Source organism: Aricia agestis, chromosome 1, assembly GCF_905147365.1.
Source record: "Aricia agestis chromosome 1, ilAriAges1.1, whole genome shotgun sequence".
Taxonomy (NCBI): domain Eukaryota; kingdom Metazoa; phylum Arthropoda; class Insecta; order Lepidoptera; family Lycaenidae; genus Aricia; species Aricia agestis.
The window spans coordinates 16522784-16550665 of record NC_056406.1 but is presented as its reverse complement, the minus strand read 5'-3'; the positions used below and the strand labels follow the sequence as shown (position 1 = coordinate 16550665).

Sequence of the window (27882 nt, the reverse complement as noted above, 5' to 3'; positions counted from 1 at the left end):
AGTGTTACTATCATTAAATAACTTGCACTAATTACAATCACACACTTTATAAAATAAGGGCTATAGGAAATATTAGTATTGTATTTAATTTTTAAGTAACGCGATATTGTTCACTATTAGCAGCAGCGCAAAGCACAATGCCCGGGGGGGCACGATTTTGGAATGTATGAATGGTGTGTAGGCGGGGCTAGCGTGCTTTGATATTTCTGACAGCCCGCTCACGCTCTCTTCTTGAAGATTTGCAGGTCGTATAGGTCGTATCCTACGTCGTATCTTATAGATTTGCGTGATGTAAAATATATTGTGTCTTATTAATTTAATATTTTACACAACGTATACCAAGGACCTAATATTTTACACAACATGGGTGCCGGCCGCCGGGTGACCTTCTAATGATTTTATTGAAAAACCAAGCCCACTGAACCGAGTCAGATAAGAGAAAATTTGGGTTCTTTCGTTTTAATAAATAAATAATGAATAAAATATATTTTTATTCAAAATGATACACTTTTTGAAAGTCGAACGCAGAAACTACGTTGCCTACCACCGGTTCGGGAACAACCCCGCCGAGAAGAACATTTTTTACTAAAAAAATGGAAAATTACAAAGTTATGGCTTACAGCTATGTAACAAAAATAAAAGAAAAGTAACCTGCATGGAGCCACCCTATTCCCAAGGTGTGCTGTCCTCGATGAAATCATTGACTTTATACGGCTTTAGCATACCTTTAGCACACAAACGTTCTTTAACTGCTTTTTTAAATTTCTCTAAAAGTAGATATTGAACATTTTCTGGGATTTTATTGTATAGGCGTATACATTGGCCTTTAAAGGATTTGCTTATTTTGGCTAGTCTGAACATTGGTATTGCTAACTTGTTCTTATTTCTAGTATTTACATTATGATTATCACTTTTCTTTTTGAAAATATTTGTGTTTTTTCTAACATATAAGAGATTTTCCAAAATGTATTGAGATGCAACGGTCGGAATTCTTATTTCTTTAAATTTTTCTCTTAGAGATTCAAAAGACGACATCCTACTAATATTATACAGGCGAAAGTTTGTTTGGATGTATGGATGTATGGATGTGTGGATGTATGGATGTTTGTTACTCTTTCACGCAAAAACTACTGAACGGATTTTAATGAAACTTTACAATAATATAGCTTATACATCAGAATAACACATAGGCTACAATTTTAACCGACTTTCAAAATGGGGGAGGTGTTATGTTCGTTTTCTTATATTCAACGATTACTCCGCCGTTTGTTAACCGATTTTCAAAAATTTTCTTTTGGTATATCATCCCAATTTGGTATTATATTCACAAAAGTGGTGATCTAATGAAGGATCCATAAGTAATTGAGGGAACTCCTCAAAACTTATAGGGAAACATGTGGTGACTTCGGTTTCGTGAGAAGTATTCTAAGCATATGCTACCAACAAGTAAGATTTTGCACCGAGATATACCTGGTATACCGTGGTTCAGAAGGTGCTGAGAGAACTCCTGATTCTTTATAGATACAAGTTTGGGAGTTTCGGCGTTGTTTTAAGAACAGAAAGCATATGCTACTATGCAAATTACATTTATCATCATCATCATCATCACTACCATATTATACCATTTCATAGTCTTTTAGATCGAGACTCGAGTTTGTCAAGCGATAATTAAAAAAAATCTATACCTACCTAATATTATAAACCTGAAGAGTATGTTTGCTTGAACGCGTCAATCTCAGGAACTACAGGTCGAATTGAAAAACTTATCTCAGTGTTAGATACATCATTTATCGAGTAAGACTATATTATATTATCACGCTAAGACTAATACGACCGAAAAAACTCAGGAAAATGTGGGAAAAGCGGGGGAAATATTTTTTATGGGAAAATGTACGTTTTCTGTAAAATTCCTAATTTACGCGGGCAAAGCCGCGCGGGACATCTAGTCTTATATATAGAACGAATAGCTCGCTTCTGCAGCACAAAATATATTGTATTAATGTCCGCCGCGTTTCCGCACAAGAGGATGCCGGAAGACATTATGCTATGAAAGTAGCTAAAGTAAACTAATCGCGCGGTCTCTATATCAGTGATTTCACGAATTTTTTTAACAGCATATGCTGCAGAACTAAGCTTATCTGCCAGTTTTGCAATATGTGGACCCCATTGTAACTTACAATCCAGCGTTATGCCTAGGAAAACGGTGGTGTCTACTAAATTCATTTTCTCATCATTTAATAGTACATTGGTTTGTACTTGCCTAACATTTGGCAAGATAAATTTTAAACATTTTGTTTTATTTGAGTTCAAAAGTAAATTATTAGCATTAAACCAATGTACTATTTTTGAGAGAGCACTATTTACCTCGTCATAATCAAATTGTCGCCTCTTCACATTAAAAATTAGTGAAGTGTCATCAGCAAAAAGTACTATCTCATGCTTATCTTTAACAAGATAAGGTAATCATTTATGTAGATAACAAAAAGAAAAGGGCCTAAAATGGACCCTTGTGGCACACCTAAACGTTTGTTCATAACCGGAAACCTTACATCGAAGCTTAACTCTGCTAGCTTTTAAATTGCTGCTTCCATACTTTCTACATTTTCTACCTTTATTATATTCTGAGAACTATTAGGCGGTATTAAATGATAAATAAAATCATATAATGATAAATAAATATATATAACATAAATTTGATCAAAATATGATGTTCAAAAACTGTTTGAAAATTGAGCATAATCTTTTCTTTATAGTGTTAGTTCCCAAACCGGTGATAAGCATCATAGAATATCCAGAAAGAGTTGCTTTTATTTGTAACCTATTATCTATTCGGAAATATAAAAAATATTTTACATTTTTTATTAAGTATTTAAAAATCCTAATTTGGCTACTAACGAATTAACGCTCATAAATCATAATATAAGTACGGAACTTTGAAAATTGATGTTTGTTTGCTATTGCAGAACGCTGAGTCTGAGTCTTATCGATCTGAAGCACAACATCCCTACACGTAGTGAGAAAGTCTTTGCTTCGTTCCTGCTTTCAGTCTGGATACAATTAAAGTTAAATACTTTCATAGCTAACGAATGCCGTTTGTGTACGAGCGGTGCAATGAAGCGTACTGTTTTAAAGTTGTTCTCTTATCCAAGTCGTTTTAACGAGGGCAAACATTGATTTTCAAAACAATTCTTTAATATTACTAACACACATACACATTAGAAGTTAAGTACATTTGTAAATTATATATAAGTATCTTTAAATAGTCTTAGATTTATGATTCTACTCAATGAATAGTAATACAGTCTTTCAACAGTAGATAGAGAGATCAAATGAAAATGGTTTGTAAGTATTTCATCTCCATGTTGACCAATATTAATGGCAAAATTAAAATAAGTACTTATTATTCAGTGTTATATTTTAATAGTCCGTGTCGAAGCAAAAAACCTAAAAAGCGACAGATTTAGGGGTTGTTTTGGGGCCATTATTGACATTTGAGGTTAGAAATTAACCTAGATGACGTACACAACTTTTTCTTGCAACAAGATTAAACATTTTGCAGTATATTATACATCATAGCCTGGGGAGGTTTGGAATCTACCTCTTTTCAAAAGGCGAGCCTGGACCGGACAAGTTTTTATTTAATAATATCAACGCTACGAGGGAATATAATAATATGATGAAATCCCGACTCAAATGTAATATATTAATCCACATTGAGCCACGAACGAGCACCACTCCAATTACGAAAACTTGCGGCCCCGACGGCTGCTTTTTATAACGAAAATTGTTTTTCGGCCACAACATTTTTTAATTTTTATCTGTGCTACACAACGTTTTAAAACAAAACAAAATGAAATCGGAACTCTTTCTTTGAAAACAATTAAAGTATAGTTTTCAAAGAGAGCCTTTCGTTATTTATAAAGTTTCACGTTTCAGCATAAATATAGTGATACTATTTAATCGGGTTGATTACTACTGGGCTCAAAATTATAATATTTTTAATAGTTTATACAATATAAACCTATTTAACCAGTGTTAAATAAGTAGATATAAATGATATAAAACTCTACCCAGTAAAATTCATATACATACTTAGTTATAAATCAAAATTCAAAAGTGTATTTTTCCAGTTGCATAACATACGGAAGAAGGATCTTGACTCTCACAGATAAGTAGGTATATTATATACCTAGCTGTGTGTATAATGTTACCGTCGCGCGTCGGCCGGTCAGTAATACTTTTGTCAATGCACAATGCAGTGATGACTTGGAATACAATATACTAGGTATATTATATTATTTATCTAGTACTGTTACATTCTACTCATAATAACGAATCCATCATAATATTAAGTACTTAATTAGCTATAATATAAGTATGCGTTAAAGAAATAAAATATACTGTCGTTATTTCGTATTCGATCGTAATTCGTAAGTATCGACTTTACCATGATATCGTCAATTTTTTCTATCAATAAAATCCATGTAGACCGTGCTGAGTTTGAGAGTTCACTTTAAAACACATTTGTTATAAATCGGTCTGCAAATCATACGTAAGACGATCTTTACAGACGAGATACGAGGATTGTTGAAACAACATTAAAGCCGAATGTGTAATTGAATTGAAATGTCTATTTAAAGATCCGTACCTGATAAGGGCGCCATCCTTGCCATAGGTTACTTGCCGCTGAATAATAGATGCAACGACCGAGGTTACCTCGGTTCTACCGTTTATAGTTTGTACACTGTAATGTTAGTCCTAGGCCTGTCTAGTAGCTGTAGTAGCACACATTTACGTCACAGTACGGTTATAGTAGTATGTGTCGGGGCCAGGGCGGGCGGCGTGCGTCCGGCGCGGCTCGCACTGCGGAATGACGCGCGGCGCTAGCGGCGCCCGTCTACGTCACGCCGCCCTACGCTTAGGCGGTTTACTTTTTTTACTTACAACTTGCAGTAATATAGTTTTTTTTTTTTATATTTAAATAGTATCTAGTAGTAGAATATAAGTCATCAATAATAGAATCAGCTATTTTTTATTCAAATATTATGTTGTAAATAAGGAAAAAACTTTTGTAGTTTATTACAATGTACATAATTTTGGTACAAGTAATATGAGAATTATTGGATGATGGCCCAATGGCCAATACTACTTTCAATTCCTAACTATGTTGAATTTCATACTTTTATATAGAATTCAAATCATCTTTACTTTAATGGAAATGAACCTTTATTCGACTTAAGTTATTCGTGAAGTAACTTTGTACTGAGGTTGCGATCTTCATGTTTCGGTTACTTTTCTCTGCGCAGTGTTACCGGCGACCAACAGGTGGCGCTTTGCTAGTTTCAAGAATTTTAGTATTATTTCAAACCACTTTGTGGCCTTCAAAGGCTTCTAATTCCAGGATTTCTACACTGTCAATGTCCGCATTACTCCACAGCTTATATAAAGTTTAATAAACATAACAGGAACCTATTGTTTATTAGGGTTCCATACCCAAAGGGCAAAAACGGGACCCTTTTACTGACAGTACTTCGATGTCTGTCCGTCTGTCTCCAGGCTGTAACTCAAGAACGGTAATAGCTAGAGAGTTGAAATATTCACAGATTATGTATTTCTATTGCCGCTCTTAATACTAAAAAGAATCCACAGTCGAACATAGAACCTCCTTCTTTTTGGAAGTCGGTTAAAAACAAAATAAATTTAATATTTAATAGGGGCTCCCATACAACAAACGTGATTTTTTTATCATTTTTTGCTCGTTATTAATGATGACAACAGGAAAGCCACCTGAAATGTTCACAAATTACTCAGTTTTATTTGTACTTTAATAACTCATAATAAAATTTAAATAAAATTAATAATTAAGGGGGGCAATCCCATACAAAAACACTCATATTTTGTTGGCAATTTGCATCAGGGGGGGTTTATAAGTTTTCTATGAAAGTACTAGATTTTCGATAAAAGTACTAGATAAGATACTTAGTAGGAACTGCCCTCCCCCCCCCTCGGTACGCCCATGGGTACTACGGAACCCTATATTGCGCGTGGCCCGACACGCACTTGGCCGGTTTTTTTTTTAATTTAGCCAAAGTGTCAAATAGAAAATTGTAAAACGAACGGCCCAGCACAGACTATCCGTGTAGCTCGAAATGTTGTCTCTCGCAATAAAACTTTGAACTTCTCTTTGAGTAAATGAAGTTAAATTTGAAATCGTTGTCGAAAAATTAGACTCATGCTACGAAAAACGTCGTACGAAAAGCGCTACGAAGCCCTATGTATGTAGTAGTGTGGAGTATGGTCTATGGATGACAATAATATAACATTAATCGCGGCATCTACAGTGTATAACAAAAATAAGTGATAATACTTTAAGGTGTGCAAGTGTTCCTTGTAGAGAGTTCACTGTGAAAGTAGCAGCGCTGAAAGACGAAATTTTTTTTTCACTTTTGTATGGGCAAGGGCCCGAGCGTCACGAGTTTCCCCATAGAAAAGTGAAAAAAAATTTGGTCTTTCAGCGCTGCTACTTTCACAGTGAACTCTCTACAAGGAACACGTATACGCCCTAAAGTATTATCACTTATTTTTGTTACACCCTGTATAATATTTCCTTTGTCACTATGTTTCGTACCTTCATCTTACCTAACAAGCTTAGCCACTCGCTAAGTACGCAACAGACATCACCGTGGCAACGTGCTACGCGGCTCAACGCCCCCTTACCCCTTATATAGTGTCTGGTCACTCTGACGCGGTTCGTGTATCGTTATATGTAATGCTATGCCTATTGTACTGCTTGTACTGCCACGATTTTAATTATAATATAATAATAATAATATCTATGGACGTTTAACACCACGTCAGTCTGGCCCCGTGGTAAGTACCTGAAGGACTTGTATTACGGGTACCAGACAACGGAAATATATATAATATTTCGATCACAGTTTCCAGGAAATGCTATTGTATTCTATTGTTGTCGCGATCACCGGTGCTCTTATGGGGCTTGAAGAATTAATACTTTTATACTATACATAATATATTTAAGATTTTTATTATATGATACACATATTTAATACACATCCATGACCCAGGAACTTTGAAAACTTTTTGTTCCATCGGCGGGATTTGAACCCGCGACCCCCGGCTTGAGCTACCAATAGCCCACCAACTGTGCCATGGAGGTCGTCAATTATATTAAAAATAAAATTGGTTAATTATGTTTTATAATTTTACTACGATTGTAAGTAAATTAAGTTATTGTTTAGAAACAAAGTCAAAACTCGAACAGCTAACAATGTACTATAACTCAGCATATCGTTTGAAAAGTAAACATCATAAAATCATAATACGAATAACTAATTATAACTACCTCTAGTTCGGTATCAGGGATATGAACAAATCACAAATTACATAGACGACTCTTACCTAAGTTCTCTATTCTTCCACAGAAAATATAATATATACCTTTCTAAATTGATAACGGCAAGAGCATAAAATATACATTTCTTTGCATTTATAATATGAAACTAATGAATGCTTGATGGTATGAAATGGAGGCCCCTCCTACTCTCTGTACAATACAGACACCAACTCGTATGAAATATCAGCACGGTGACGTCAGCAGTCGTCTGCTTGTCGCTACAACGCGACGCATTCTGCATTTTCATATATGACGTCATCGTCTTCGCTTTCGACAGTCATTTATTTCTGCAGATATAAATATTAACTTATTAATATAATATTGTAAGGGCCTGTTTTACCACTTCCTGATAAGGCTATCCACCAAATAATTTGACAGATCAAGTATGGAGAATCTGTCAAAAAAGTTGTGAATAGCCTATTAGGCACTTTAACAGAAAGTGGTGAAACAGGCCCTAAAACATATTAATTATGTTTGACTAAATGTAGACCGCAACATTGTTGCGTAGAAACCGTTTATCACGCATTGACCGTAATTTTTTGAGGATCATAACTATCTTTTAATATTTTTTTTCTCGGGATTCAAAACCTTCATACTAAACACAAAAATCTTTTCAGTGATTTAAGCAGAGAAATTTTTAAAAAATCCCCTATTATTGCATACTATATAGTTAATATTTAGATTTCAATAACGTCATTAATAATTACGTTGCCGGTACAGAAAAAATATTTTTACAGAGGTACACCTCAGGAATTCGACCGCTGCACGCAGAAAGGACGAATAAAATATTTAATACTTCCCCAATTCCATTCCACAAGGTTGAGGAATAAAACAGAAAGACGTATATTTAATCGTTTTGTAGTTGTTAATAAAGGCTTTATTTATTTTACAGTAGGGTATTATTTTTGGGTTGTCGTACGAGACCATATTGTGTATACAACAATTTTATACCGTGTAATATAATTATGAATTTACATACAGTATTCGTTTAGATAGCTTATAATAAATAAGGTAGTCACATTATGAGTTAGAAGAAATAAGTGACTAATACATTATGTTTAATTTTATGAAACTCCATTGCGTGTATTAACAAAATGAGCGACATGAGGATTGAACCTAATAAACTTTCTTCAAAACATAAGTATGTAGAGGCTGAGGTAGAGGCAAACAAATAGTGGTATATTCGAAACCCCTGGACTGACCGTGCGCCACGTAAATAAATATACCATAGTAAGTAGCTCACTCGACGGTATTCAGTCGGCCGTCCTAAGCCATTATTGATTTTTATTCCCCCAATAAAATACAAGTTTTAACGAAATTCCACCCGTCCCCAAAGGTATTCCTATAGGAACAGTGTTGTTAGCTAAGATAATATAAAAATAGAAGGTAGAGTTTTGTTATGTATTCATATTATAATTTTCCTATACTTAGCTAATAAAAAATAGCAGTTAAACAAGTGCGAGTCGGACTCGCGCACGTACCATTATAGAGCAAAATTAGGCCAAAAGTTGTGTTTTTATATTATTTATTATTTTTATTTTGTTTTTAGTATATTTTGTTATTATAGCGGCGACAGATATATAGTATCTATACTAATATTATAATTGGGAAGAGTTTGTTTGTTTGTTTGTTTGTTTGAACGCGCTAATCTCAGGAACTACTGGTCCGATTTGAAAAGTATTTTACTGTTGGATAGCCCATTTATCGAGGAAGGCTATAGGCTATATTTTATCACGCTAAGTATAATAGTAGCGAAGAAATAGAGGAAAATGTGGAAAAAACGGGGGGGAAATTATTTAAAAGGGCTTATTTGAACGCGCTAATCTCAGGAACTACTGGTCCGATTTGAAAAATTCTTTCCGTGTTAAATAGCCCATTGATCGATGTAGGTTATAAGCTATATTTTATCACGCTAAGACTAATAGGAGCGAACAAATAGAGGAAAATGTGGAAAAAACGGGGGAAATTATATGAAAGGGCCTATTTGAATGCGCTAATCTCAGGAACTACTTATCTGATTTGAAAAATTCTTTCAATGTTAGATAGCCCATTCATCGAGGTAGGCTATAGGCTATATTTTATCACGCTAAGGGTAATAGGAGCGAAGAAATGGAGGAAAATGTGGAAAAACGTGGGAAATTATATGAAAGGGCTTATTTGAACGCGCTAATCTCAGGAACTACTTATCCGATTTGAAAAATTCTTTTAATGTTAGATAGCCCATTCATCGAGGTAGGCTATAAGCTATATTTTATTACGCTAAGACTAAAAAGAACTAAGAAATAGAGGAAAATGTGGAAATAACGCGGGAAATTATATGAAAGGGCTTATTTGAACGCGCTAACCTCTGGAACTACTTATCCTATTTAAAAAAATCTTTAAGTGTTAGATAGCCCATTTGTCGAGGAAGACAATAGGCTATATTTTATCACGCTAAGACTAATAAAAGCGAAGAAATAGATGAAAATGTGGAAAAAACGGGGGAAATTATATGGAATTGCTTATTATCTTATGAACTACTGGAGCAATTTTTATGTTATTTGGCAAACATGAAGAATAGACCACGTTAAGGGACATAGGCTATTTTTTGCTGCAAAATGTACGGTTGCGTGAAATTCCTAAATTACGCAAGCGAAGCCGCGCGGAACATCTACTTATCTATACTAATATTATAAAGCGGAAGAGTTTGTTTGTTTGTTTGAACGCGCTAATCTCAGGAACTACTGGTCCGATTTGAAAAAATCTTTCAGTGTTAGATAGCCTATTTATCGAGAAAGGCTATATTTTATCACGCTAATACTAATAGAAGCGAATAAATACAGGAAAGTGTGGAAAAAACGGGGGGAAATTATTTGAAAAGGCTTATTTGAACGCGCTAATCTCAGGAACTACTGGTCCGATTTAAAAAATTCTTTCAGTGTTGATAGCCCATTTATCGAGGAAGGCTATAGGCTATATTTTATCACGCTAAGACTAATAGTGGCGAAGAAATAGAGGAAAATGTGAAAAGAAACGGGGAAATTTTTTGAAAGGGCTCATCTCGTGAGATGAAGTAAAAATTGCTCCAGTACTTCACTTCGTGAAGTACTAGAGCAATTTTTCTGATATTTGGCACAGATAAGAAGTAGACCACGTGAAGGATCATATGCTATTTTTTGTGGACTAATTTTTCTGTGAAATATCTAATTTACGCGGGCGAAGCCGCGCGGTCACGACATCACGCGTAAATGGCTGGACCCATTTTGCTGAAATTTACTATAAAGATACTTTGAGTCCCGAAAAAGAACATAGAATACATTTTGTCTCGGAAAAATGTACGGTTACTGCACAATATACTTTTATGATTTGCGCATAAACTATTCAATCTATTTTTATGGAATTTGACATGGAGAGTCTCGAGAAAGGACAAGGAATACTAATTTTGTCCCGGAAAATGTACGGTTCCCGCATAATAAACTGTTCTGATTTGCGCGTAAACGATTCAATCGATGTATGGGAACAACTATAAACTAAAGTCCACGCGGACGAAGTCGCGGGCAACAGCTAGTATACAATATAATCTAGGAAAATTTCAACTCTCTAGCTATTACCATTCTTGAGATACAGCCTAGAGACAGACGGACAGACATTGAAGTCTCAGTAATAGGGTCCCGTTCTACCCTTTGGGTACGGAAGCCTAAAAAGATTACTACGTTGTAATTTTATGATATTATGAAAATGGTACGTAAATAATTGTCTTTTAATCGTTCTACGTTAGTGCTACGTTATAAAACGTTGAAGTTTATCGACATTGTTTTAGACTTAAACTTTAGCGTCAAAGTGCTCAGTGGCTTAATAAAACCAGTCTCTAATAATAGGTAAAGAAAAACAATAAAGAATCTGTCTTACTATAGTCTAAGACTCGGCTTGTATAGCCTATAGGTTATTCAAGCCGAATCTTAGATACTGCCTAAAACACGAAAGTTGTTTTTCAAATTAGAAGAAAGCTAAAAAATCCTAGTGCTGTAAGGAAGGAAACGATTAATATGTTAGCAAAATATCAGAGTTTCCTAGAATGTTTATCACAGTTTTATACATAAAAAAGTTCATTCGCCGTGCTATCACGTCATGTAATCTTTTTCAGAAACCAAAAAAAAGTAGAGTTCAGTTTGAGAAAGGACGTTAACGTTTGATGATTTGAAACGCATTATTTGTTGCTAGTTTATCACCGAAAAAGCTAATTTGGAACTTTGAAAAACTGTTATCGAACCACGTAGCCATCACGCCATTACCTAATTGTAAATATGTGGCTGTTCAGCCATCGCTATCGCCTATCGGCCTGTCGGCTTACGCGAACGTCAATTCTAATTTAAGCTATAATGGATAAGCGTAGGATTCACGACCTTTTACAGGCTATAAATGTTAATAAATCGGAATTCATGACAAAGGGAGCTATTACTCAGCGAGATAATTTAAGGGTTGGGAAAGAGAACCTCTAAAGTAGGACACGTAAAATGTTTTATTATTAGTAGTGTTAGTAGAATCAATAAAATATTTTAAATTGAGGGTTTGTCAACAGCTAATTAGCTGTTGACAAACCCTCAATTTTAAATGAAATCTAAGATGTAGTTTAACTCTAAAAATAAATTTTTTTTCTTCATATTATAAAGTCAGTAATAATTATAATAAAATTGAGTAGACTCTGATTAAAGGTCATTTCACTTCTCAGCCATGAACGTGGCCGACGGCCGTGGAGCGATAACAATCGTTAAGGAGAACTCTCCGCAATTTAATGCGGCAACTTAGCTACAGGGTGCATATATTTTAGACCCTGCCTTATAAATACAAAGGTAGCTTCTTTATTTTAACATTTTAAATTAAAACGTTACTAATTTATTTTGAAATTATTTTAATTAAAATTTCACCCTGTTAAATTGACGAGATTTTTACATACCTATTGTAGGTAATGTACCTATGCTAAACTATGGAGTTAAATTGACAAGATTTGTAAATGTACATTTTTACCAAGCTAACTGAGATAATATATAGCATCCCCATATAAACAGAGAAAGCAAGTATATATAGGTAGTAAGGTTGTAGTTAGTTTGTTCCTAGGTAAGTTAGTGATATGTTCACAATTCACGCTTTGTAATGCCTAACTAGTGTGTATCGACTTGAAATTCACTTAGGCATCCATTACACGCTCATGCAAGCGACAGTCAATTCCGTCAATCATGAATTATGTTTGACTGATGGTGACTGATGGACTGACGAATGGTATTAGACGGTCACTCAATTCTCTTCAGTTTTATGTTAGTCAATGCCAAAATTTTCAAAGGTATACAATTCTATTTTTTTCCTATTTTGTCAGATATGACAACACTCACTCAAAATTCGTGACTGATGGTTACATGAAGCAAAAATAAAGATATCCAGATTTTCGTCAATCAACTTCATGCCACCTTCTGTCTCGCTCTTACACGGTAGGTTATCCATCAGCCATTACTGTGGTAAAAGTGACGTAAAACTGACAGCAAAACCTACCGTGTAATGGATGCCTTAGACGTGGCGCGTAGATGATTTTGTTGCGAGAGCGTCAAAGTTGTCACTAAAACAACACCAGCGATAAATAATTCATACTTGGAGCACTTATCTGAAGTGTGGACATGCACATGATGATGCTTGGATGACATTGACAAGATGGCTGTGAAACAGCAGTCTCTCGGACACTTTACAATATGGCGTCGTTAAATGTTTACGGCTATGCGCCAAAACAGCCTTGCAGATCTGTATTTAATTTCCTAATGTTTTTGTTTTCAACCCCCTACTCAAGTATGAATAACGTTACGCAATGAAAGTTAAACTATTCTAGCGGACCTTGGCCTAGTTGGGATGTGGAGCTCCAAGCTACTAAGAACAGGAGCGATCCCAATCAATTTGTTGCTGTACAAAAATATTGTCGTACTTAATAAAAATATTGTTGCGTAATTAAGTATAAAAATATTGTTTAAGAAAAATAGACTAAGTAGGTAAATATAGTACCTACCTACTGTATCCAAAAACGTTACACTAGATGTAAAATCATATTCTTTATATTGCCGAAGAAAGCACCGACATGTGTAGAATACGTAATGTAAGGGAACGAAGCAAATTTTATAGAGTCAGTTATAATATATAGATTACCTAATTCTACTCTAAGTATCTAATTCTAAGCAGCTCTTTTAATAAGGTATACTTAATTTTAATTTATTTTTAGAAACCTAATCGCATCATCATATTTTTTTTAATATTTACTTACCTAGCTTTTAAATAAAAATAGCATAAGGGACTATTCGTACAAATAAGAATTCGTATAAAAACTAGGATATAGTGCGTAAAGTATTTAATTATGCGTAAGTCGTAACGTACGACCGTATAGAGGTCTGGTGTATCACTTTTCGACCTTACGGCTTTGCAATAAAGTTCAAATTTTACACACAATTCCTCAGGCAAAACAGATCTAGGTATCCTGCAACAGGCTCATCAGTCGTCACATTTCAATAAATGAAATAGAAATGCTTCAACTATAAGATAATATTTAACCTAGTAGATTACTTATGATCTGCATTAAAAATATACCTCTATCAAAAAAGTATCAATCACTTATCAGAGGAATTTTCCCTATGGGAAGTATCATCATCAGTCCTTCAACAGCAAACCGATTTCATAATATGTATTGTATTTTAATCAATAAATGAATATTCAAATATTTTATTATTTACCTAATACTTAATTACTTAAGTCAACTTACCAATTTACAGTCCCAGCACGAACAGAAAACGAACCGTTGAGCAATTTCATATGCGAAGCTAGAGCAGACGGGCGGGCGGCGTAGCCATCGCGTCTCTACTGACGCTCGCCGCCCGCCCTCCCCGCCCTACGGAGCTTACCGCCACGAATTAAGCTCGATCCACGCACTGCTCATGAAATGAATATTTGACGTTTATTGACGACTAGATGATTCCCGCGATTTCGTTGCCAAAATTCGTTTATCGCGCGGGAACCGCACATTTTGATAAAAAGTATCCTATGTCCTTTCCCGGGACTGAAAGTATCCACATACCAATTATCATCAAAATCGGTTCAGCGGTTTAAGCGTAAAGAGGTAACAGACAGACAGACACACTTTCGCATTTATAATATTAACCCATTAATTCCCAAGCGACAGCCGGCTGCCGCATAACAATTGTAAATCTATTGTGTCTGCGATACCCAAGATGGAGGTGTATAGCATGTACAAGTTTCCTAAAAAATTACGGTTACTTAGACATTAACAACTAAATTTTCTTTTTTATATTGGTTTACTATTAATAATTAAAAGTGGACTTATTAAGTTCATAATTTTATACAGTTATCTACTTTCAAACGTTTTTTCCGACTTTATAATTGCGAAAAAACACTGTCACGCCTGCAATATAAAATACTTGAGCCTTTTATAAGAAATGTAACTCACATAGGTACGTACGTAACATGAAAAGGGTAGTAATTTTCGTTCTCTTGCAATGTTAACTTTTGCGACAGTCGCTTGGAATGGCCAGCAGTCATGCGAATTAATTTTCATCAAAATACTTCACGTACGGGTAGTAGTGGCATTCATGCAAATTGCAATTCAGGCATAGAGAATTTAGAATTACGAAATAATATTGTAATTTTTACATTTTATCATAATTTTGTTACGATTATTAATTATTAAGAATAAAACCTGCCTTCTTAAGTTCTTACCCACTCGTTAGCAATAATCTATGTTCAGTCAGGCCCAAAAAGAAAACATAAAAAATAAAAAAAAAATCATTATTCTTATTTATTAATCGAAATTCATAACACACGTCGCTACATAGTAACCGTCCTCGCCCATGGAATGATGCTGTGACAGGTGCATGCCCGTTACTTCTGCAACACCGAAGTCGTAGTCGGCGTACTTCGCTAGTATTTTCGATGCATCGAAAGGTTGTCTCTTCGGTCTGCTAGAGTCATCTTCGCCGCTGTCCTGAGCCTCTGCTCTGTATTTTGAGTTCATGAGTGTCGCGTGTATTTTAACGTTATCCCGATCGTGCTCTCGACGCATTAATCCTAAAAAAATAATATATTTTATTAACGATAATAGGTTTTTTCGTTTATATTAATTCACGTTTAACCGCGCAAGAAATACTTGCAGCACCACCCATGGTTGCACTAGAGGGGTTGTTAAGTTAAGGTTATCGTCAAATATGGCGTCCATTATGGACCTTAAAGCCGCGTCTCCACTAGGCAACATTTAGCGCGCGACACGTGACGCTCAACATGTACGGCAACGCTGCACAACAGCGCGCGATGTTGCCAGCTGACGCTTAACATGACGCGCGGCTTGTTGTTTGTTTAAAGAGAATTGCATCAATTGTCGTCAAGTGGAGACGCGCGCAACAATGTCCGTAGTGTGGTCTAACGAACAAGTGCTCAAATTAAGCGAACTGTACCAAAACTATGAACGTCTATGGGATACTGCTCACAGATACTATAAAAAAAATTATAACCACTGCCACTAAAATCAACACAAGTTGCTCTGGCGACATGTTGGCGACGACTGACGTAAAGTAGATGCGTAGACAGACAACGTTGTTCATCAAAAGTCCCGCGCTGACTTTCAACATGTTGGGCAACTTGTTGTCCAGCATGTTGCGCGTGAATTGTTGCTTAGTGGAAACGAGGCTTTACTAGGGATTTGACAGTTCATTTAACATTTTGTTACGGTTAAAGTTAAAGTTACAGTTAAAGTAAGTTGGTAAAGCTGAGTTTAAGTTTTTATTGTAAAAAATACCTCAATAGTATAATCAATGTGATACATAAGAATAAATGAAATAAGATGTTGTGCATTGAACTGACAAGACAAAGACTTCATGTTGTTAAGCAAGAAAATAGAACAAACCAGCCTTCTGAAAGTATTGCGATACAGCGTCAACGAGCGTCTGAAGTGTACCAGGGGGTGCGTCCTGCTCGCACACACGGGCGTACAATACGTGGGTCGCGCTCGGATCGTCGTTCATGTTGGTAATACCTTGTACCCTCACACGTAACGGAAGATAGTCACGAATGTATGGCCTGTTAAAAAAAAATACAACCTCGTCAAAATATCTTGAGACTCGTTTGGGAGAAGATGGCTGCAGCGGCGCCTTCATATAATAATTAATTATCATCATATCGAGTCTAAACTCTAAAGATATTATTTTACCAGACACACAAGTTTCGAAATTCAAGTATTTAAATAAGGTTCAAATGTGGTTAACAGCATGGTGATAAAGGAATACAATAATCATCATACCAAATTGCTCCTGATAGTTTTGTACAGCCCTAATTCTGGTATCGACTATTTTGTATCTCTTGATAACCTGCTCACTAGTTTTCATTTAAATTACCGACATGTTGTAATTATGGGAGATTTTAACACCTGTCTCCTTAAAGATAACCATCGATCACGTAAGTTACACTCGCTTTTGACTTCCTATAACCTTCATGTCCTTCCCTCTAATCCTACCCATAACTTTCCTAATTGTACGCCCTCTCTATTAGACCTCATTATTGTATCATCTCCTAATAATGTGGCTACAAATGGACAGCTCGTTGCCCCCTTTTCCTACCATGACCTTGTTTTCCTGTCCTACAAAATTAGACCCCCTAAACGTAAACCCCAAACTTTACTTTTGCGTAGCTTCAATTATATTGATAAACAAGCGCTTGAGCTAGAAGCCGAAAATTTAGATTGGACTTCTGTTCTTAATAGCTCGAACTTGGATGATAAAATTGTTAATTTTAATAACACTATATTGGAGCTTTATGACCGACATGCCCCTATGAGGAGAGTTAAAGTAAAGCACAATCCGGCACCATGGCTCACGGATTCTATCAAGGAGCTGATGGCGGCACGTGATAAGGCCAAAAGGAAACTTAAACTTTGTCCTAACGAAGTGAACCATACCAAGTTTAAGCTGTTGCGTAATCGCTGCAATCACACATGTCGCGATGCCAAACGGCGTTACTTTTATTCCTCCTTACAAAACCGTAATACGGCAGATACTTGGAAATTTCTTAGATCAGTAGGTATTGGCAAGACTTCCGTTTCTGACTCAAATGATTACGATCTTAATGCCCTCAATAAACACTTTTCTCAACCTCCTATATCTTTGAGCAATAGCATAAAACTGAATACTTTAAAATCTCTATCCAACTTATCCATCACTTCTCCGGCTTTTAGTTTTACGCCTTGTACTGAATCGAAGGTCAGACTTGCAGTTTTATCAATCACTTCAGAGGCTGCAGGCTGTGACGGAATAACCTCCAAGATGATTAAAATGATTCTCCCATCCTTACTTCCTATTTTGACTCACATCTTTAATTTTTCACTATTATCTGGCTGTTTCCCTCGCGATTGGAAAAAGGCGAATGTCCTTCCCCTACCAAAAGTTCCTAGTCCTACTTCTCTAACTTCTTTTCGTCCCATTTCCATACTGCCTTTCCTATCTAAAGTTTTGGAGAACATCGTTCACCAGCAGCTCTCTTCGTTCCTATTAAAAAATAATTATATAAGCTCACTGCAATCAGGATTCCGTTCTGGACACAGCACCGTCTCTGCTCTATTAAATATCACAGATGACATTCGGTGGGCCATGGAAAATAAATCACTTACCGCCCTTATCCTTTTAGATTTTAGTAGTGCTTTCAATTCGATCGATTTTGATATTCTTCTAGCTATGTTACGGTCTTTAAATTTGTCCCCTTCCGTCTTGTCCTGGTTTAATTCCTATCTTAGGGGCCGGTTACAGCGAGTAATGCTCAATAATGATTACTCTGACTGGTTTGATCTCGATGCGGGTGTCCCACAAGGCGGTGTACTTTCCCCTCTTCTTTTTTCTATTTTTATTAACTTCATTGTTCGAATATTAGTATCTAAGTTTCATCTCTATGCAGATGATTTGCAAGTGTACCAGCATTTTACTATACCCAATGCAGCTTCTGCCATATCTCTCTTAAATGATGACCTTAAACGTATTTCTGATTGGGCGCAGTCTTATGGTTTACTTGTTAATCCCTCTAAAACTAAAGCGTTGTTAATAGGCAGTAAACGCATGCTAGCTTTACTTGACAAAGGCTCTCTTCCTCCAATCATGTTAAATGGCACTACAATACCCTTCTCTGATACTGCTAAGAATCTGGGAGTTATTTTTGACGAACATCTGTCGTGGAATGCCAATGTTAGCAATGTAAGTCGCAAAGTGTACCACACCTTGCATTCCCTCAAACTGCTCCAAAAGTTTCTTCCTACTCCTACCAAAATTTTATTAGCACAGACCCTTATCCAACCTATCATCGACTATGCGGACGTTTGCTATTTGGATGCTAACGAAGAGATATTGAACAAATTGGAACGGCTTCAAAATCTGTCCATACGTTTTATTTTTGGCCTAAAAAAATACGATCACGTGTCCGAATACAGAAGGCAGTTACGGTGGCTGCCTATACGCTACCGTAGAAATTACCGAATACTCTGTTTCCTCTTCAATATTTTATTCAGTCCTACAACCCCTTCCTATTTAAAAGAGCGCTTCTCCTTTCCCAACTTGCAAAATTTATCCTGTAGATCCTTTAGACGCACCCTCTTAGATATCCCTCCCCATCGTACTGACTTCTTTGCTTATTCCTTCACTGTTTATGCTGCTAAACTCTGGAACTCCTTGCCAAGTAATATACGCGATTGTAAAACACTTGCACTTTTTAAAAAAAGACTGCACGAGCACTATTTAAGCCTATCCTGACCACGTTACCTATTTCAATAAGCCCTAATATATTGTATTATTAATTATATTATGTTTATTATTATTATTATTTAAGTAATATATAACTTATAATATGAAATATATGTATCGTATTTTATTAAAACATAGCATTAGGTTTATATTAAATTTTATTTTATGTATTTTTTAATATTCTTTATATGTACGTTATTGTTAAATTGTCGTGTGCACTACCTATTGTTACCTCTTTTTTAATGTTTCCTGTAACAGGTCTACTGGAAGAGATTCCAATTGGAATAAGTAGTACCTTTGTACTAAAGTGTATATCTTATTTTAAGTTTTCTCTGTTAACGATTATGTGTACATAAATTATTAAATAAAATAAAATAAATAAATACTTTAACCCTTTAACCGCCGAGCTTAAAATAAATTGTCGTGCCTCTAGCGCCGGCACCATAAATCGAAAAATTTATACCTATAACAAATAGTGATGTGCAATACTTATCTTTTTCGATGTCGATAATTTATTTCTTAATTTATAATTATATAAAGTATAAGCTGATATCTAGTATTTGAATCCATAATGTTGTAAGTAAATATACAACGTTGGCAAAAACATTGGATAAAAACAGCTTGAATAGTGGAGTGACATAATTCCCGATATTTGTTAGGTATTACATTTCAAATAATATTAATTTCATAGTTTCCACGGATAAAAAAATTGAGTTGTTTAAATATAATATAACCTACTACAAATAAAGATTTTCAATAGTAGATCGATATCCCATCCCCTTTATACGCATACAATTTCATCTAAATGTCGTAGCAGACAGGCAGATAGGAAAGCGTTATTTTGTAATTTATTGTAATTTTATTTCTAATTTAAGTATCCACTACAATCACATTTATCGATAGCATCATCATAAGCACAACACTAGTGGAAAATTCTAGGAGGCAGCTTATGACGTCAGAAGCGGTCGTCTTTTTCCGACCGTGGCGCAGGGTGTGCTGACAACATTCGTTTCTAAGCATGCAGGCTAGGGATGTGAATCGTCAATTCAATCACTGAAATTTTTATACTATATTTATTATAAATTAAGTAAAACAAACACGTTTATTTGTTCAGTAACCATTGCTTTCTTTGTTTTATAATAAATTAGTTAGTAAAAACAGAAATGTTTTAATTTATGTGGATTTTTGTATCAGTAAATCATTGCTTATGTCCCGTCCCTACTGTCGGATTTTTCCGACTCGGGCGTTGGACATCAATACACTTTTCTAAGAATATTTTCGGTTATTTATTTAACTTATGACATTATTTTTAGGTCTTCTAACTAAGAAACTAAAGTGTAATCAATTGTAAATGATTACTTCGTTAACTATTTACCAAGTATTAACATTATTTTAATATAATACAGTGCTATCAAACAAAAAAGGCAGATTAACCGAGTAGTGGTACTGGTCGTAAATATCCGACCTTGGCGAAATGGGCACGAAAATATTTGTCGGATTATTCCGACCTTGGCGGCTAAAGGGTTAATTAATAATAATAGACATAATTTTTTACGTACATTATAATTTTGTCCTTTGTTTCAGTAAAAAGTTTTGAAGCAGATGTTCGCTCCTCATTGTCCATTAGACACATCACACCTATGGTAACATGCAGTTTACTTGATCTTATAAATAAAGTATCTTCCATGTCTTTAAAGTCTTGAAGCACATCTTTCTGAAAATGTATACAATTTAATTTACTTAATAATTATTTAAATATAATATAACAATTATTCATAGTAAGTAATTATAGCGTCATTTTCTTCTTCTGAATAATTAATAATAAATTAAGAAAGAAGAGAATGTTAATTAAAATACTTAGATAAAGTCAGTAGACATAGTAGACTCAGTAGACATAGATCATATCAGATCAATAATTCCTCTAGCATCTTGATGCATGTGTGCACCGTGCGGCGCATACACCTTGCATGGAATATGATTAAATAGAACAGTTACCCTTTAGGTAGCATAAAAATATTAACACAGCAACCAACTACACATAAGGTCTGCTTGTTTCAATCTAGCATATTGGAATTTAGAAACACCAAATGACTAATATAGACACGGACGGAAAAGTTATTTTATGCAATGGGGTATATGTATGGCCTATGGGTTGACCTTTTCTTACCTTAAATGTTTCAAAGTTAGAAATAATATTGGTTTTATTTAGTGGGATTGATATAAAATGTGTAGGGCGTTGCCTTAACCTTGATGACATCACAATCATGTTAATTTTTCTCCTGGCTGCTTTGACATTCTAGAAACAGGTAAAAGTTTTTTTTTTAATGAAATAAGGGGGCAAACGAGCAAACGGGTCACCTGATGGAAAGCAACTTCCGTCGCCCATGGACACTCGCAGCATCAGAAGAGCTGCAAGTGCGTAGCCGGCCTTTTAAGAGGGAATAGGGTAATAGGGGAGGGTAGAGAAGAGAAGGGAAGGGAATAGTTGAGGGTAGGGAAGGGAATAGGGTAGGGGTCAGGGGATTGGGCCTCCGGTAAACTCACTCACTCGGCGAAACACAGCGCAAGCGCTGTTTCACGTCGGTTTTCTGTGAGAACGTGGTATTTATCCGGTCGAGCCGGCCCATTCGTGCTGAAGCATGGCTCTCCCACGTATAAACATGCACCTCAGTGTTCAACAATAAGCACATCAGTCTATGCACCTCAGTGTTCAGAAATAAGCACATCAGTATATTGGACACTAGTTTTGAATATTACAAGAACACCAAAAGGTTATTTAGGGTTCCCTACCCAAAGGGTAAAAACGGGACCCTAGTACTAAGACTTCGATGTCTGTCTATCAGTCTCCAGGCTGTACCTCAAGAACCACTATAGGCTAGACTTCTGAAATTTTCACAGATTGTGTAGGTATATCTGTTGTCGCTGTAACAACAAATACTAAAAATAAAATAAATTAAATATTTAATACAACAAACGTGATTTTTTTTTACTTATATTTTTTGCTCGATGTCAATAATTTTAATGACCAAAGGTAAGCACTTGAAATGGTCACAAAATACTCAGTTGTACTTATAAGTTATAAGTACTATCAGAGAAATTGATTCCTATGCAAATCGGGGACCTAAGTAGTTTGGTTGCGTTACGTCAAACCCAGCTGACGGATCACAATTTTGGGGGGTATTACATTATCATTTATATTGGATCATTTATATTATGATCATATATAAGATCCAATATATATGATCATTTGATCATATCTGCATATTACATTATCATATTTCATTGATCCTATTTTACGTCATATGTGGTTTCAATAGCCAATGGAGAGCGCTAACTTTGACAGGTATTGATGTCAGGGTTACTAGATCTCAGAGAATTCGATTTGTCAAAAGACATCGTCATTTTTAATATGGCTTGTTTTTTGTTATTTCAACAAGATTATCGAAGTATATAATTAGAAAAATAATTACATTACATTATTTGAAACATATTAACGAACAAGAAATTAAAAACTCTTTTTTATATTAAATAACTGGCAACACCTATTTATATGACCGTATTGGATCCAATCTCGCAGCAAATGTCAAAAATCCATGATCAAGGAAGAAATGAATCATATTAAGTCTATATTACATTATCCAATATCATTGACTCAATGATCTCGGATCCAATATATATGATAATCTAATATCCCCCTAATATTGAATTGACATATTCGACCAAATAACGTTGGTCTGTCAATTGCATAGGAATCAACTTCCTCGATGGTACTTAAATAATTAACAATAAAATAAAATTAAACTTAATAGTTAATGGGGGCTCCTATACAAAAACACACGGCTCTATAACGGTACAGAACCCTTCGTGCGCGAGTTCGACTCGCACTTGACCGATTTTTTAAATATATTTTCTGCCTTCATCCTACCATCAAAAGAAATATAAATAATTACAGATGCACTTGGTCCATAAATAGTGACATCTTTGTTGTCTCCCATTCTTGGTATCTTGATATCAGTTTTTGTTTCATGTTGTAATCTCATTCTAACAGCTCCTTTCTTCCCTATTATAGCTCCAAGATAATGTCTGCAAAAATTTATAAAGATAACAAAATGAAAAAGGAATTGATAGAAAAATAAGCTATTTAATTCTCACAAGTTTTATAAAAATATATGTATGATAATTGATAAATGATAATAGCTTTGCTCGCGTTAAGAAGTATTATTATTAACTAGATATCAAAGTCTAATTAACGAAGTTTCATCCCCTATTTTATCCCGTTGGGGTGGAATTTATCAAAATCCTTTATTAGCGGATGCCTATGTCATAACATCTACCTGCATGCCAAATTTCAGCCCAATCCATCCAGTGGTTTGGGTTGTACGTTGATAGATTACTATGTCAGTCAGTCAGTCAGTCACCTTTGAGTTATCTATATTTTGATTAAAGGCTAAGGAACCGTAACTCCCATACTATTACCATTTTAAATTTGGTTCCTTTTGATCTGTCATGTAATATCAGCCTAGTACCTCTCAAGGTCACCTAAATATTGCAAATATATTGAAATGTGTACAGTGTACCTAAGGTACACTTTTTTGACAAGTATGTAGTAGTGGAGCATGTTTTTGACGGAGTTACTTTTCCTTAGTTTTTATTATTCGTAAATTAAAGGCTTATAAAAATTTACATACTTCGGAACATGTAAATTTACATAATATCTGTTGTTGTTCATCTGTAACACTTCAACATCCTCATCATCTTCATCATCAATTTCATCCTGATAAGCAATTTCTGTAAATTACAAATTCTAAGTTAAAAATTTTGACAATGCATATTAAACAAAAATGGTTTAAAAGAATTTATTGTCTATAAGTTAAGCAACAAAGATAATTCATATTTAACTTTCTTTGATATGTCTGTTTCATTTAAATGTAGGTGTAATTATAATTTCATATTAATTCAACATTGTTTTAACAAACCAAAGATCGGGTGCTTGTTTGCCAAATATGAGAGGCATCAAAAGCTTGGCTTTTATTTTGGCCGGCTCAGACCAATAAAAAAATAAAAAAAGATCTTTTTTTATTGGTCTGAGTTGGCCGGGTGATAAATCATAAAGGGTTTACAAAGTCCACCCAGAGCATAGCAAATAAGGCTTAGCAAAAACAGCCAAACACATGACAGTACCCCACACTCTCGTAAAATCGGCTTACAGTGTGTTTAGGCAACATAATATAATAAAATCATTAAATATTATGATTACAGTTTTACAGCAAAATTTACCATTTTCGTACAAATCATGTTCTTGAAAAGAAGAAACATCAGTATGTGCATCATTTACTCTATAACAACGTCCTTCAATCCATATAAGCTCCGGCTTTAACACATTCATGATGAATAGAGTTGTGACTTGTGTTGTCGTTGAAATTATTATATTATAATAATGAAGAATACTGTTACAACTGCAAGATAAAACAAATTCTGTTTATTAATGGAATTAAATTAAAAGTAACAATTATAAGTACTAATCCATCTGCACCTTTGCTTTCAACGTGTTAAATTAATAATATGTAGGTTATATTGTACTGTATGAAATACGATTAATAATAGGTTCATTAGTTCTCAATTAAATAATATTACGGTAGGTACACAAAACCAAAATTTATAAAAATTATCACATTATCCATTTCTGAGGTTTTTCTGACAGTGTTGCCAACTTGTTTTTTACTAACCCACCAAATTCAGCAGCGTAAACCACCTGAAACTGCTAAAACCTAAATGGCCTCTCAAACCACCAGAATTCCACTAAATAACGTAAAGACAACAACAATCTATCTGAATATAATTTGAAAATAATACAACAACAACGTTATTATTATTATGAAATAATTATTTTTGTTACTACAAAAAGGAAAACTTTAGTTATCTATGTACCTATGTATACATGGGCGTACTCAGGTTCTGGGCCAGGGGGGGGCAAATTACCCAGATTCTGGGCCAGGGGGGGGGGGGGGGGGGAAAATTGCCCAGGTTCTCTACCCAGGCAAATCAGATTTTTTTATAAGCTAGGTGTTTATAAAGAATAAAAAATAAATAATTTATTAGTTGTAAGAATATTGTATTTCCAAAAAATGGCAAAAATTCGTTTTCTTAATTTTTATAGATGAAAGTATGAGATAGTATATTTAGTAGGGACGTCAACATGATCCAGGGGGGGCAGCTGGTCCCCCCCCTGCCCCCCCCCCTCGGAACGCCCATGTATGTATAAGTAGGTACTTAACTAAAGAGTAAAGATGAACGTCTTCAGACTCAGAGGAATCATTGTCATTTACTTGTTCAGTTTGTGAAGAATAAATTTCTTTAGTTCTAATTTCTGTAATACTGCATTTGGTATTATGTTGTTATTTCAGCATTTGCCTTCGCGTGCTAACCTTGCACTAAAGAAAGGCGACCCTTTATCCGGTTTCTCTGTTAAGTCTTGACAACATTCATCATGCTAAATAATCGCTCTATATCAGCGTTAGAATGCGGCAAAACGAATAAAGATAATAATAATATAATTAAGTTTCCAGTGAGCGTCTTCAAGAGTTAGAAACATAAAAAAATCTAGTGGTTTAACGTCGAAGCTACCACTAACTTAAATAATCTAATCCACTAAGAAATCCACTAGCCACTAAAACCAAATTTTTCCCGCCGAAAGGTATGTCTAAACCACCAGATCTAGTGGAAATTCCACTAAGTTGGCAGCACTGGGTTTTTGGTTGATTTGTAATGACTTGATGAGTGTTGTTGATGTTGTTTATATGGGTGTGTTCCGTAACTAGCAATACACTGGCCAGTGCACTGTTACTATATATAATTGGTTACTGAGACGTCAGTTCTGGTAATGCAGCGTGTAAATGCGTGGGCAATTCGCAGTAACCAGAATACTTGGACAAGACAAAAATAAAGAAAAATAAAAAAATATCCACAGCCGAATATATAACCTCCTCGTTTTTTGGAAGTCGGTTAAAAAGGAACGTTTTTAATTGATTTTGACAATGAGGGATTTTCCTATTTTTTTTATTTGATTGTCAAACAGTTTCAATTTTAGTAACTAGATGGCGTATGGGTAGACAACTATCGGTAATACCAGGGAATACCATCAATAATTGCTACAAAACTGGGCAAAAGAATGTAAAACTTGATACATTTCAATTTGAAAAAGACGCAATAATATTCCAATGAATAGGATAATAAAGTTATTTTAACGATGTTTTTGCTAAAATTCACGGAAGAAATAGCCCTATTTACCGATATTCACACCAAATGTCACAGGAATTATAAATTTTGGTTTTGACAACATCTTACCTGCACTTGTGCAAGATAACGGATATTTAATGGCAAATTTTTTACCAATAATGAATATCTAAAACCCAAATAACACTATTTGGGAAAATATAATAAATACCACACCAACAATAAAAAGTAGAAGAAGTTTGAAAGTGACATGCCCGCCAAAACTCTTTCAGTTGTCAAGTTTCAGTTTGACAAGTTTTTATTATGTCAGCGTGTTCCTAAACTATTACCAGTGTACTGGTCTAATCGCTTAGGCCAATGATCGCTTAGGTTTAAGATATTTTGATTTATGTCACACTTGACAGTACACTGATATTTTTTGGAAACACAACCCATGTGTAGTCAGTGATGAAAACCTGCAGATAATTTCAGATCGGTGAGGAACCAATAGAAAATCTAGAAGTGTCTATCCTAACGCCATCTAGTTAAGATTGTTAAAATTAAAATTAAAAAATATAAATGAAAATCCCTCATTATCAAATGACCAGTGTTGTCAGAGCTGTATGTTCGAAAGCTACATATTGTCATGCGAAAAGTAACATTTCGTTTTTTTTTTTTTATGAAATAAGGGGGCAAACGAGCAAACGGGTCACCTGATGGAAAGCTTCCGTCGCCCATGGACACTCGCAGCATCAGAAGAGCTGCATGTGTGCCTTTTAAGAGGGAATAGGGGAGGGTAGGGAAGGGAAGGGATAGGGGAGGGGATTGGGCCTCCGGTAAACTCACTCACTCGGCGAAACACAGCGCAAGCGCTGTTTCACGCCGGTTTTCTGTGAGAACGTGGCATTTATCCGGTCGAGCCGGCCCATTCGTGCCGAAGCATGGCTCTCCCACGTATAAAATACTAAATAAAAATTTAATTGCCGGGGGGGGGGGGGGGGGGGGGTTTGGCCATATGGATGAAGTGATTTTTAGGGTTCCGTATATACAAACACAATTTTTGGCCAATTTTTGCTCTATCACGGTACGGAACACTTTATGAGCGAATCAGAATCACACTTGGCCGATTATATTTTATTTTTACGAATTTTACGAAGGCATTTTATTTTGTTTACCTCCAAGTCTACCAACATGACGGTCATTAAACAAAACTTTAGACTGGGTTGCACCAACTAACTTTGACTTTAACCTTACCTATAACCGGGAAAAATTGACAGATGTCGTATGAGAATATGGGGTGCTTGGACGCCATATTTAACTTTAACTTTACCCACGCCTCTGGTGCAACCCAGTCTTACGGCCGTTCCCAATATTTGATCTATCTCTGGTTTTGCCCTACTAGAGATAGGAATAGCTCACAATTGACATAAAATATATGTCTCTAATGTCTAATGTGAGCTATTC

The 27882-nt window shown here is 35.2% G+C and overlaps 2 protein-coding genes across 4 annotated transcripts in view; both read right to left on the bottom strand.

Moving 5' to 3' along the window:
• LOC121725404 (protein PFF0380w) overlaps window positions 1–14258 on the bottom strand; it is a 53566-nt gene extending 39308 nt beyond the window's left edge. For 2 of the 3 annotated variants that reach the window (XM_042112325.1, XM_042112357.1), the window contains exon 1: window positions 4649–4851. The gene's annotated coding sequence lies outside the window, so the exon portion shown is untranslated. Of the gene's footprint in view, window positions 1–4648; window positions 4852–14183 lie in introns of those variants that run through there. The other variant, XM_042112336.1, reaches the window with a different exon arrangement.
• A 951-nt stretch (window positions 14259–15209) lies between these two features.
• LOC121725405 (activating signal cointegrator 1 complex subunit 1) lies at window positions 15210–24879 on the bottom strand. The gene is made up of 8 exons (XM_042112372.1): window positions 24740–24879; window positions 24484–24662; window positions 23895–23994; window positions 23157–23289; window positions 21374–21502; window positions 20766–20920; window positions 16335–16507; window positions 15210–15502 (listed from the first exon to the last, which is right to left on the bottom strand). Exons 2-8 carry the CDS (start codon window positions 24590–24592, stop codon window positions 15237–15239), a joined length of 1065 nt encoding a protein of 354 aa, XP_041968306.1. The 5' UTR covers window positions 24593–24662; window positions 24740–24879; the 3' UTR covers window positions 15210–15236.
• Window positions 24880–27882: the final 3003 nt, after the last annotated feature.

What these genes read in the sequence shown, in the direction of transcription:
- LOC121725405 (XM_042112372.1), bottom strand. Translation starts at nt 24,592, where the DNA reads ATGAATGTGTTAAAGCCGGAGCTTATATGGATTGAAGGACGTTGTTAT. An exon ending in GTAAATTTACATGTTCCGAA is followed by an intron (nt 23,290 to 23,894) that starts GTATGTAAATTT and finishes AAATTTTTGCAG; the next exon opens with ACATTATCTTGGAGCTATAA. An exon ending in CTAACTTTGAAACATTTAAG is followed by an intron (nt 20,921 to 21,373) that starts GTAAGAAAAGGT and finishes ATACATTTTCAG; the next exon opens with AAAGATGTGCTTCAAGACTT.